This window comes from Chiloscyllium plagiosum, unplaced genomic scaffold, assembly GCF_037043375.1.
Source record: "Chiloscyllium plagiosum isolate Xiang-an unplaced genomic scaffold, Cpla_swu_hap1 HiC_scaffold_10, whole genome shotgun sequence".
NCBI classification, from domain to species: Eukaryota; Metazoa; Chordata; class Chondrichthyes; order Orectolobiformes; family Hemiscylliidae; genus Chiloscyllium; species Chiloscyllium plagiosum.
In genome coordinates, this window is record NW_028270148.1 from 60,241,148 (window position 1) to 60,254,177 (window position 13,030).

The following is a 13,030-nucleotide window of genomic DNA, read 5'->3' on the forward strand; positions in this document are numbered from 1 at the left end:
ACTAACGCACCTAGCACTATGGGCAATTTACCATGGCCAATTCACCTTCACCTTTGGACCCTGGGAGAAAACCAGAGCACTGGAGGAAACCCACGCAGACACTGGGAGAATATGCAAACTCCACACAGACAGTTGCCAGAGGCTGGAATCGAACCTGGGACCCTGGTGCTGTGTGGCAGCAGTGCTAACCATTGAGCCACCATGGTAAGTGTACAGTGAAAACTACCCGGAGTAAGTTAGCGAGGTTGACTACCAGGTTTTAATACACAAAAATTTATTAACAAAATTACATAATGAAACACAAACAGAAGAAAGAACCCCTGCAGAACTCAATCTATCCAAACTAGACTTAATTATGCTGTTCCGAATGTACACAACAGTCTCACTAAGCAAGCCACCTGGAAACACAGTTATCAAAAAATGGAACAGATGCTTACAGGTTGACGTTAGAAGGGCAGAAAGAGAGAGCGCGCCTGTTTCCACAGCGAACTCCTAACTAGTTCTGGACTGAACTGCACAGCCAGAGAGTTGACACTCTTTCATTATACAGGTCACTTCTGAAACATGACTGCTTTGGCCTGAAGTCTCATCTGTTTACATATAAACAAAAAGGCCTCTCAATACCCTTTAATCTATGTACCAAATCAGTCTAATCAGAACCGAGAGCTGGTTTATGACCCCTCCAGAAAAAAACCAAGGACACAGTATCCTTGAGAAAAGAAACAGCTTTTAGAAAAAAGGGACCAGCTTTGTGACAAACAAAATTATGAATTACAATCTATAAATATAACTTAGTCATAGAGATGTACAGTATGGAAGCAGACCCGTCGGTCCAACCCATCAATGCTGACCAGATATCCCTACATTCTATATCTTCCATAGACTTTTCCACAGTAAATACTGATGCAAAATACTTGTTTAATATCTCTCCCATTTTCTGTGGCTCCACACAAAGGCCGCCTTGCTGATTTTTGAGGGGTCCTTTTTTCTCTCTCTAGTTACTCTTTTGTTCTTAATGTATTTGTAAAAACTCTTTGGATTCTCCTTAATTCTATTTGCCAAAGCTATCTCATGTCCCCTTTTTGCCCTCCTGATTTCCCTCTTAAGTATACTTCTACTGCCTTTATACTCTTCTAGGGATTCACTCTATCTATCCTTATCCTATCTATACCTGACATATGCTTCCTTCTTTTTCTTAACCAAACCCTCAATTTCTTTAGTCATCCAGCATTCCCTCTACCTACCAGCCTTTCCTTTCACCCTAACAGGAATATATTTTCTCTGGATTCTCGTTATCACAGTTATTGCCTTTGTTGTTTGAATTCATGTATCACTGGACAGTGCAGTGTTTTGTAGAGGAATAAGATGGTGTTATTTTCTGGGTCTGTAGATCATGAAGGAGCAAAAATGGCCTTTACTAGAGTGATATGTGCTTCTTGTCAGATGTGGGAGTTCAAAGAGAATTTAAGGGTTACTGCGGATTATATCTGCAATAGATGCTGTTGATTGAGAATCCTATCAGATCGGATGGATCGGTTGGAGAGACGGTTAGAGGCAATGAGGAATTTGCAACAGCAACAGTATGTGATGGATGGCAGTTTTTGGAGGAGGGAAAGTCACAGATACAGTCACATAGATGGGTTAACTCCAGGAAAGGTAAGAGAGGTAGGCAGCTAGTACGGGAGTCTTCTGCGGCTATCCCCATTTCAAACAAGTATGCTGTTTTGGAAAATGTAAGCAGTGATCGACTCACAAGGGAATGTCACACAAACAGCCAAGTTTCTGGTATTGAGACTAGCTGTAATGCAATGTGGGGTTTGTCAGGTTCGAAGAGATCAATTGTGTTAGGGGACTCTTTAGTCTGAGGTACAGACAGACATTTCTGTGACCAACAGCAAGAAAACAGAATGGTGTGTTGTGTCCCTGGTGCCAGGATCAAGTATGTCACAGAGAGGGTGCAGAATGTTCTCATGGGGGAAAGGGGCCAGCAAGAGATCATTGTCCACAATGGAACCAACAACAAAGGAAGGGAAAAGGTGGAGATTCTGAGGGGAGATTACAGAGAGTTAGGCAGGAATTTAAAAAGGAGGTCCTCAAGAGTAGTCATATCTGGATTATTCCCGGTGCTATGAGCTGGTGAGGGCAGGAATAGGAGGATAGAGCAGATGAATGCATGGCTGAGGAGCGGGTGTATGGGAGAAGGATTCACATTTTTGGATCATTGGAATCTCTTTTGGAGTAGAAGTGACCTGTACAAGGAAAACAAATTGCACCTAAATTGGAAGGGGACTAATATACTGGCAGGGAGATTTGCTAGAGCTGCTTGGGAGGATTTAAACTTCTAAGGTGGGTTGGGGGCATCGACCCAGGGAGATAGTGAGGAAAGAGATCAGTCCGAGACTGGTACAGTTGAGAACAGAAGTCAAACAGTCAGGGCAGGCAGAGACAAAGTAGGACTAATAAATTAAACTGCATTTATTTCAATGCAAGGGGTCTAACAGGGAAAGCAGATGAACTCAGGGCATGGTTAGGAACAAGGTACTGGGATATCATAGCAATTACAGAAACATGGCTCAGGGATGGGCAGGACTGGCAGCTGTAATGACAGCATCACAGCTGTACTGAGGGAGGATATTCCAAGAAATACATACAGGGAAGTTACTTGGGTGGAACTGAGAAATAAGAAAGGGATGATCACCTTATCGGGATTGTATTATAGACCCCCTAATAATCAGAGGGAAATTGAAAAACAAACTTCTAAGGAGACCTCAGCTATCTGTAATAACAACAGGGTGGTTACGGTAGGGGATTTTAACTTTCCAAACATTGACTGAGACTGCCATAATGTTAAGGGTTTAGATGGAGAGGAATTTAAGTGTGTACAAGAAAAATATCCTGATTCAATATACTAGAGAACGTGCATAACTTGACCCACCCTTGGGAAATCAGGCATGGCAGGTGACCGAGGTGTCAATGGGGAAAACCTTGGGGCCAGTGACCATAATTCTATTAGATTTAAAATAGTGATGGAAAAGGATAGACCAGATCTAAAAGTTGAAGTTGTAAATTGGAGAAAGGCCAATTTTGACGGTATTAGGCAAGAACGTTCAAAAGCTGATTGGGGGCAGATATTCGCAGGTAAAGGGACGGCTAGAAAATGGGAAGCCAATTCTAAAATGTAGAATCCCGACACAGATGGGTGGTTGAGTGGACAAAACATATATCAGGAAACACATTCCAATAGCATCAGTTCACAGGCTTCAATGAGGTGTTCCTTTCTCTTCCCAAGCAAAACCATCTGCTCTCATACCCTCCTTTCAGATTTTCAGTTCTTGTTAAGGAGGCAGAGAACTTACACATTAATTGTTCAGTTTCAGGCTTTGGTTAGATGCATCAGCTGATAGCAAATGGTGGGAGAGAACAACTGACCATCTCTACGTGTGAAAGTCTTTGCTGCAGAGATATATAGAGTCAAGTCCTATTTCTTCCAGTCTGAAGACTCACTGTATTATTCATACACACACTGAGGATATCACCGAGACGGGACGAAACGTCTGCAACACAAATTCCCAGCTCTGCGAACAGAACCACAACAACATACACACACTGTTCAGCTTCCCAAGATCCAATTAGAGGACTGTTGTCAGGTTGATGACCTCTGGTATCCACAACTGGTCACAATTGCACAAACCAGTCAATCAGCAATTTGTTGCCAGTCAAGTCTTACTCTCTGCACTCACAATGTCTTCTCTCTCCTCCCCAACTGCTTGAACAAAGCAATGTAAACACAATTCACAGTGAATTCCAGAAACGTTGTTTTAGTTTTTATGAAGTTCCTTAAACAGGGCTTAATTTTTAAAACAATCCTTTTCAATGCTCAATCAAATATAAAGAAAAATAAAAAGATAAAGTTATTACAGGATTGTAAACCCGATTGCTTGCCTGTGCAGGTAAACAGTCTGTGCAAACGGGGGCTGGCATTTAACCTTTGCCACCAGCACATCTTTTGTCCCAACACAGGGAACAAATATCTTTTCTAAAGTTCATCATATGTACTGCATCACTGCTGTGTACTTCCCATGAAAATCTGTTGAGCAACTCCTTGTAAGCATTTCTCCCATAGTCTAACTTTTTTCTGCACGAAAGTGTCAACTCCATCTCAAATCAAGCTAGGGATGCAAACTTGAAATGTCGCGTACTGGGAAGCTACTAGATGACGGACTGAGCTATCAAGCTTAAACAAAAATACATAATTTTTAAAAACTTACAAGTTCCGCTGGTCAAGCAAGTCCAGTAAGGTATCTATTAGCTTCTTATAATTCCTAAACAATAAAGAGAATTCTTAATTATGGACAATATTGAACACAGCCCTCATTTTTCATTTACAGGCAATCCCCACTAAAGCGCTGGCGTCATTTCTGAAAATCACTACTTTAAATAAAATGATTAAGTGAAACATGGTTTGCCATAAGAATTAATTGATACCAGGGTTAGGTTCCTGCAGATTCTGTGAAGTATAAAACAATGCCCAGGTTGAAATACCATATCACACCATGTATTCCTTGCTGAATTAACTTACCAACTAAAATAAACCATAAATCTAAAAGGAAATACCATATACAGTTAACGACATAGTATTGTACAAAATAATTACACATTATTCTATTGTACATTAAGATTCACCAGGTTCCAATAAGTGGCAGACATTGATCAATACAAGCATCAGCTCACCAAGAATATCTGCACTGTCCAGTCTCAAATCTAGCATTTCGATGCACAACAGAAGGCTACAGCTGTGAGTTGAGAAAAACCTTGGTCCAGATAAAAACAGATTTGGGATAGAAACTGAGGGAGTCAGGGTGGGAGCTTGTGGGAAACTGGGCAGAGTACCACAGCAGATAAAGAATCTGGTTTGGCAGGCAGAGAACCAGAGCTGAAGACACCTCAGAATCCCGACAGTGTAGAAGCAGGCCATTTGGTCAATCAAGTCCACACTGACCCTCCGAAGAGCATCCCACCCAGACCCAACTCTACCCTATCCCTGTAACTCATAGCTAATCCACCTAGCCTGCACATCTCTGGACACTATGTGCAATTTAGCATGGCCAAGCCACCTAACCTGTACATCTTTGGACTGTGGGAGGAAACTGGAGCACCTGGAGGAAACCCACGCAAACACAGGAATAATGTGCAAATTCCACATAGTCACCCAAGTCTGAAATCAAATCTGGGACCCTGGCACTGAGGCTGCAGTGTTAACCACTGAGCCACCATGGCACCTCTGGTCACGATTCGGAGATGCTGGTGTTGGACTGGGGTGTACAAAGTTAAAAATCACACAACACCAGGTTATAGTCCAACAGGTTTAATTGGAAGCACACTAGCTTTCGGAGCGACGCTCCTTCATCAGTTGATTGTGGAGGGCTCGATCGTAACAGAATTTATAGCAAAAATTTGCAGTGTGATGTAACTGAAATTATACATTGAAGAATTGATTGTCTGTTAAGCCTTTCATCTGTTAGAATACAGTGATAGTTTCACTTCTTTCATGTGTAAATCACAAAACCCTTTTTTTAAAAAAGTTGCATTCTCGGGTTAGCTGTTAACAATGGTGATAGCTAGACAATATGTTGAAGATGTTAGCCCCCTGTGTTCTCTGTCTATGACCTGATGTTTAGATTGATTCTATGTGAGAATCTCTCTGGCTATGTGGAAGGCATCTTGAAACCTATTGTACAGGGGATCCCCAGCTTCTGTCGCGACACTACGGATTTCTTACAGAAACTCAGCACCCATGGACCAGTCGAACCAGGAACGTTCCTCGTCACAATGGATGTTTCCGCACTCTACACCAACATCCCCCACAATGATGGCATTGCGGCAACAGCCTCAGCACTCAACACCAACAACTGCCAGTCTCCAAACACCATCCTACAACTCATCCGCTTTATCCTCGATCATAACGTCTTCACCTTTGACAAACAATTCTTCATCCAGACACACGGAACAGCCATGGGGACCAAATTTGCACCCCAATATGCCAACATTTTTATGCACAGGTTCGAACAAGATTTCTGATCTATGCAGGATCTCCAACCGACATTGTACACCAGGTACATTGATGACATTTTCTTCCTCTGGACCCATGGCGAGGAGTCACTGATAAAACTACACAGTGACATCAACAATTTTCATCCCACCATCAAACTCACCATGGACTACTCTCGACTGTCTGTCTCATTCTTGGACACTTGCGTCTCCATCAAGGACGGATACCTCAGCACCACAGACTACCGCAAACCCACAGACAACCTCACAATGCTACACTTCTCCAGCTTCCACCCAAAACATATTAAAACAGCCATTCCCTATGGACAAGCCCTACGCATACACCGGATCTGCTCAGATAAGGAGGAACGTGACGGACACCTGGAAGTACTCAAGGATGCCCTCACAAGAACGGGGTACAATGTTCAACTCATCAACTGCCAGTTCCGACGTGCCACAGCAAGGAACCGTAATGACCTCCTCAGGAGGCAGACACGGGCTGCAATTGACAGGGTACCCTTTGTTGTTCAGTACTTCCCAGGGGCTGAAAAATTACGCCATGTTCTTCGTGACCTGCAACACATTATCAATGAAGATGAGCACCTCACCAAGACCTTCCCCACACCTCCACCACTTGCCTTTAAACAACTGCCAAACCTCAAACAGATCATTGTACGTAGCAAACTGCCAGGCTCTCAGGACAACTCCATACAACCCTGTCACGGTGGACGCTGCAAAACGTGTCAGATTGTGGACATAGATACCACTATTACGCGTGGGAACACCTCCCACCGTGTACATGGCAGGTACTCATGTGACTCAGCCAACATTGTCTATCTTATACGTTGCAGGCAGGGATGCCCAGAGGCATGGTACATTGGGGAAACTGAGCAAAGGCTACGACAACGGATGAATGGGCACTGCACAACAATCAGGAGGGTTCCCTCCCAGTTGGGGAACACTTCAGTGGTCCAGGACATTCAGCCTCGGACCTTCGGGTGACCATCTTCCAAGGTGGACTTCGGGACAGGCAGCAGAGGAAAGTGGCTGAGCAGAAGCTGATAGCTAAGTTCGGTACCTATAGGGAGGGCCTCAACCGGGACCTTGGGTTCATGTCACATTACAGGTGATCACCATTGCACTACACACACATACACGGACACAGATACACACAGACGCGCACACAGACCCCCACACACACCCTTATAGACACACAGACTCCCACACATGCACCCCCTCACAGACTTAAGACACTCTGCACTCACTACACACACACACACACACATTCTCACACTCACAACCTCCACCCCAGACAGACACACACACAGACAAAGACCCACATGCACACATATATATTGTGTGTGGTGAATTTTTTTTGGTACTTTCAGAGTTACATTGCACTTTGCTCAAAAACCACATAGATTCATGTCGGACTCTAAGCAAAAAAACTGCATGAATTTATGTAAAACTCTGTTATTTCACTTTTTAGATTGGAATCAATCTAAATATCAGGTCATAGACAGAGAATACAGGGGGCTAACACCTTCAACATATTGTCTAGTTATCACCATTGTTAACAGCTAACCCGAGAAAGCAATTTTAAAAAAAAAGGGTTTTGTGATTTACACATGAAAGTAGTGAAACTATCACTGTATTCTAACAGATGAAAGGCTTAACAGACAATCAATTCTTCTATGTATAATTTCAGTTACATCACACTGCAAATTTTTGCTATAAATTCTGTGTTACGATCGAGCCCTCCACAATCACCTGATGGAGTGTCGCTCCGAAAGCTAGTGTGCTTCCAATTAAACCTGTTGGACTATAACCTGGTGTTGTGTGATTTTTAACCTCTGGTCACAATGGTCAACAGGGGCCTTATAAGCAACAATGGAGTAGGAGCATTAGGGAAATGGTCATTAGCACATTGCAGGCCACATAGGTGGAAATTGTTTCATATTAACATTGTTTACCAATGTTAAATGAATACATCAACACAAATTTATTACAGGTATGTAATTCTTTATCCAAAACACGGGACTAGCTGATTTTCAGAATTCAGAATTTTTCAAATTTCTGAATAAGTGCCAGTTTAACGGTGAAATTTAAAAAAATATTACTGAACAGCAGACTCACTGAGTAATGGGCCCCGAGAGAGAATTGAGGCCCAATGCTGGGCCACGCCCACCCCCCCACGTCACATCTGAGTGACACGCATTGAGTGGCTGTGGAGTTGCGTTAACTGTTTACATGCCAAACAACCTTGTTAATGAGATAAAAATTTCACAAAAAAACCTTTGGATATTGGAGCTTTTCAGATTTTGGATGAAGGGTTGTCGACCTGTACTAATGTTAAAACAGCTTTGAGTGGGTCGACTGTTCTCTACTTGCCTGAAGGACTCATTATTTCTTGCTACTTGGTTCTGAATTCCATTTTCAATCTCTTCAGCAGTGAGAAGAGGCATTATAGAACTTGGGTTATTTGCCTGGGACAAGGATGCAGCTATTTCCACGCAACGATCTGAAATCTGAACAGATGAGCTACAGATTAATTACTGAATAACCTTTTTAAATCACAAGGAAATTAACAATAATATTCTGTTTAAGTTCAAAATAAGGAGCAGTTTTTATGTAATGGGCAATGTCCCTGACATAGTTTTCCCATTTTCTTTGCACATTCATAAATTAAAATTTGGCATGTGAAATCAACAGAAATTGTAAATCAAGTTGCATCTTAACATCTGAAAGAAATTCCTCTTTCCTAAACCCCAAATGACTTGACATGAAATCACATGATTATAGATTCTAATTAAAAAGGCCAGATTTTATTCTTGCACAACCCTTCCCTTAGTAAGCTCTTACAACCAGAAAGTTTGATGGAAATCCAATTTTTTGTTTGACAGAAATCTAGAGCAGTAAAGTTGTCATCTAAAAATAGCAGCAAGAAAGACTTGAACCCCAAAGATTGTGTCTGCATGTGCTTTCACTTTCCTGGTTCCATCTTGTTGTTACTGACTCTCCCTTCGATCTGAAAGCAGCTGAGCATTGACCCAACTCCTACTTCTCCCGTCTTTCCAAAATAAGTAGCCTCCAAGCATACAGGAGAGAAATTACAGTCTGTGTCATTAACTTTAAACAGTGTAGACCATGCTAAAGTCCTCCAACTGGCCTCCACTATCAACTCCTAGAAGTCGACGCAGCATGAAGAGGAGAGAAGCTTGACTTCATGCTCAAATGTTGAGCATTTTCTTACATTCAAATGAGAGGAAAAAATATTCCCAGAAATTTGCCTGATGAGAGCATCAATAATTACTTACTCCAAAATCTAGGCCGATGGTTTCATACTGTCGATGTATCTTCTCTGCAAGGTCATCAAATAAACGAACTATGGAAGGTTTCTCCAAAAACATTGCTTTGCTGAGTCCTGAGGAGACTATTGCTGGCCATGTAGCAACAATGCAGTCCCAGTCATGAAGATTGGCCAGGCAGACTCCATTGTGATTACCAAGAAGACAATACAAAGCACCCTGGTTTGAAATATATACAGAAGAAATATTTTAGTCTCAAATGTACTGGTCTGTCATTGCCATTGGGTACAAAAGTACACCACTGACATATACAAAGATAACATCAAGTCAGATGGGACATTTGCTAACAGAAGAACCATACACAAATTGATACAATAGGACTGATACTGGTACTATGATAATACTTCAAGACACATCAAAATACTTACTTTCAATTGTTGTTGACTTATATTCTGTCTGTCAGGATGCAAGTATTCCAGCACCAGTGGAATAAGATCTCGACAGCAAAAATTGTAAGTCCCCAAGGCTGTGAAGAAAACTTGCTGGGCTTTACTACGCACCTGCAAATGCATATAACCATTGAGAAAAGGCAGGACAATTTTTCCACGGTTTAAATTACAATTTCTTATTCAGGAAGTTATTTAAAGAATCATTTAATGAGTGATGAATTGTAAATCTGACATTTTAATAAGTAAGTGTATTCAATGCCAAAATTCCTAATCGCTTTAGCTGCTTGGGAGGATTTAAACTAGTAAGGTGGGAGTGGGGGTGGGCGGGACCCAGGGAAATAGTGAGGAAAGAGGGAAAGAGATCAATCTGTGACTGGTTACAGTTGAGAATAGAAGCAAGTCAAACAAACCGTCAGAGCAGGCAGGAAAAGGTCGGACTAATAAATTAAACTGCATTTATTTCAAGGCAAGGGGCCTAACAGGGAAGGCAGATGAACTCAGGGCATGGTTAGGAACATGGGACTGGGATATCATAGCAATTACAGAAACATGGCTCAGGATTGGACAGGACTGGCAGCTTAATGTTCCAGGATACAAATGCTACAGGAATGATAGAAAAGGAGGCAAGAGAGGAAGAGGGGTGGCATTTTTGATAACGGATAGCATTACAGCTGTACTGAGGGAGGATAGTCCCAGAAATATATCCAGGGAAGTTATTTGGGTGGAACTGAGAAATAAGAAAGGGATGATCACCTTATTGGGATTGTATTATAGACCCCCTAATAGTCAGAGGGAAATTGAGAAACAAACTTGTAAGGTGATCTCAGCTAACTGTAAGAATAATAGGGTGGTTATGGTAGGGGATTTTAACTTTCCAAACATAGTGTTAAGGATTTAGATGGAGAGGAATTTGTTAAGTGTGCACAAGACAATTTTCTGATTCAGTACGTGGATGTACCTACTAGAAATGGTGCAAAACTTGACTTACTCTTGGGAAATAAGGCAAGGCAGGTGACTGAGGTGTCAGTGGGGGAGCACTTGGGGCCAGTGACCATAATTCTATTAGATTTAAAATAGTGATGGGAAAGGATAGACCAGATCTAAAAGTTGAAGTTCTAAATTGGAGAAAGGCCAATTTTGATGGTATTAGGCAAGAACGTTCGAAAGCTGATTGGGGGCAGATGTTCGCAGGTAAAGGGAAGGCTGGAAAATGGGTAGCCTCCAGAAATGAGATAACGAGAACCCAGAGAAAGTATATTCCTGTTAGGGTGAAAGGAAAGGCTGATAGGTGTAGGGAATGCTGGATGACTAAAGAAATTGAGGGTTTGGTTAAGAAAAAGAAGGAAGCATATGTAAGGTATAGACAGGATAGATCAAGTGAATCCTTAGAAGAGTATAAAGGAAGTAGAAGTATACTTAAGAGGGAAATCAGGAGGGCAAAAAGGGGACATGAGATAGCTTTGGTAAATACAATTAAGGAGAATCCAAAGAGTTTTTACAAATACATTAAGGACAAAAGGGTAACTAGGGACAGAATAGGGCCCCTCAAAGATCAGCAAAGCGGCCTTTGTGTGGAGCTGCAGAAAATGGGGGAGATACTAAATGAGTACTTTGCATCAGTATTTACTGTGGAAAAGGATAAGGAAAATATAGACTGTAGGGAAATAGATGGTGACATGTTGCAAAATGCTCAGATTACAGAGGAGGAAGTGCTAAATGTCTTGAAATGCATAAAAATGGATAAATCCTCAGGACGTGATCAGGTGTACCCTAGAACTCTATAGGAAGCTAGAGAAGTGATTGCTGGGCCTCTTGCTGAGATATTTGTATCATCGATAGTCACAGGTGAGGTGCTGGAAGACTGGAGGTTGGCAAACGTGGTGCCACTGTTTATAAAGGGTGGTAAGGACAAGCCAGGGAACTATAGACTGGTGAGCCTGATGTCAGTGGTGGGCAAGTTGGTGGAGGGAATCCTGAGGGACAGGATGTATTTGGAAAGGCAAGGACTGATTAGGGATAGTCAACATGGCATTATGCATGGGAAATCATTTCTCACAAACTTGACTGAGGTTTTTGAGGAAGTAACAAATGGGATTGATGAGGGCAGAGTGGTAGACGTGATCTACATGGACATCAGTAAGGCGTTCAACAAGGTTCCCCATGGGAGACTGATTAGCAAAGTTAGATCTCACGGAATACAGGGAGAACTAGCCATTTGGATACAGAACTGGCTCACAGGTAGAAGACAAAGGGTGGTGGTGGTGGAGGGTTGTTTTTCAGACTGGAGGCCTGTGACCAGTGGAGTGCCACAAGGATCGGTGCTGGGTTCTCTACTTTTGTCATTTACATAAATGATTTGAATGCGTGCATGAGAGGTACAGTTAGTAAGTTTGCAGATGACACCAAAATTGGAGGTGTAGTGGACAGCGAAGAGGGTTACCTCAGATTACAATAGGGCCTTGACCAGATGGGCCAATGGGCTGAGAAGTGGCAGATGGAGTTTAATTCAGATAAAAGCGAGATGCTGCATTTTGGGAAAGCAAATCTTATCAGGACTTATACACTTAATGGTAAGGTTCTAGGGAGTGTTGCTGAACAAAGAGACCTTGGAGTGCAGATTCATAGCTCCTTGAAAGTGGAGTCGCAGGTAGATAGCATAGTGAAGGCAGCGTTTGGTATGCTTTCCTTTATTGGTCAGAGTATTCAGTACAGGAGTTGGGAGGCCATGTTGCTGCTGTCCAGGACATTGGTTAGGCCACTGTTGGAATATTGCGTGCAATTCTGGTCTCCTTCCTATCGGAAAGATGTTGTGAAACTTGAAAGGGTTCAGAAAAGATTTACAAGGATGTTGCCAGGGTTGGAGGTTTGAGCTATAGGGAGAGGCTGAACAGGCTGGGACTGTTTTCCCTGGAGCGTCAGAGGCTGAGGGGTGACCTTATAGAGGTTTACAAAATTATGAGGGGCATGGATAGGGTAAATAGGCAAAGTTTTTTCCCTGGGGTCAGGGAGTCCAGAACTAGAGGGCTTAGGGTGAGAGGAGAAAAATATAAGAGACCTATGGGGCAACGTTTTCACGCAGAGGGTGGTATGAGTATGGAATGAGTTGCCGGAGGATGTGGTGGAGGCTGGTACAATTGCAACATTTAAGAGGCATTTGGATGGGTATATGAATAGAAAGGGTTTGGAGGGATATGGGCCGGGTGCTGACAGGTGAGACTAGGTTGG

At 42.4% G+C, this 13,030-nt stretch overlaps 1 protein-coding gene across 2 annotated transcripts in view; it reads right to left on the bottom strand.

Moving 5' to 3' along the window:
* The window catches only part of LOC122552867 (proteasome activator complex subunit 4-like), a 194,689-nt gene that overhangs the window by 70,093 nt on the left and 111,566 nt on the right, over positions 1-13,030 (bottom strand). For both annotated transcript variants that reach the window (XM_043695950.2, XM_043695948.2), the window contains 4 exons: positions 9,785-9,916; positions 9,366-9,575; positions 8,440-8,576; positions 4,269-4,322 (listed from right to left, as the gene is read on the bottom strand). In XM_043695950.2, the coding sequence (XP_043551885.2) occupies positions 4,269-4,322; positions 8,440-8,576; positions 9,366-9,575; positions 9,785-9,916 (533 nt within the window). The remainder of the gene's footprint in view (positions 1-4,268; positions 4,323-8,439; positions 8,577-9,365; positions 9,576-9,784; positions 9,917-13,030) is intronic.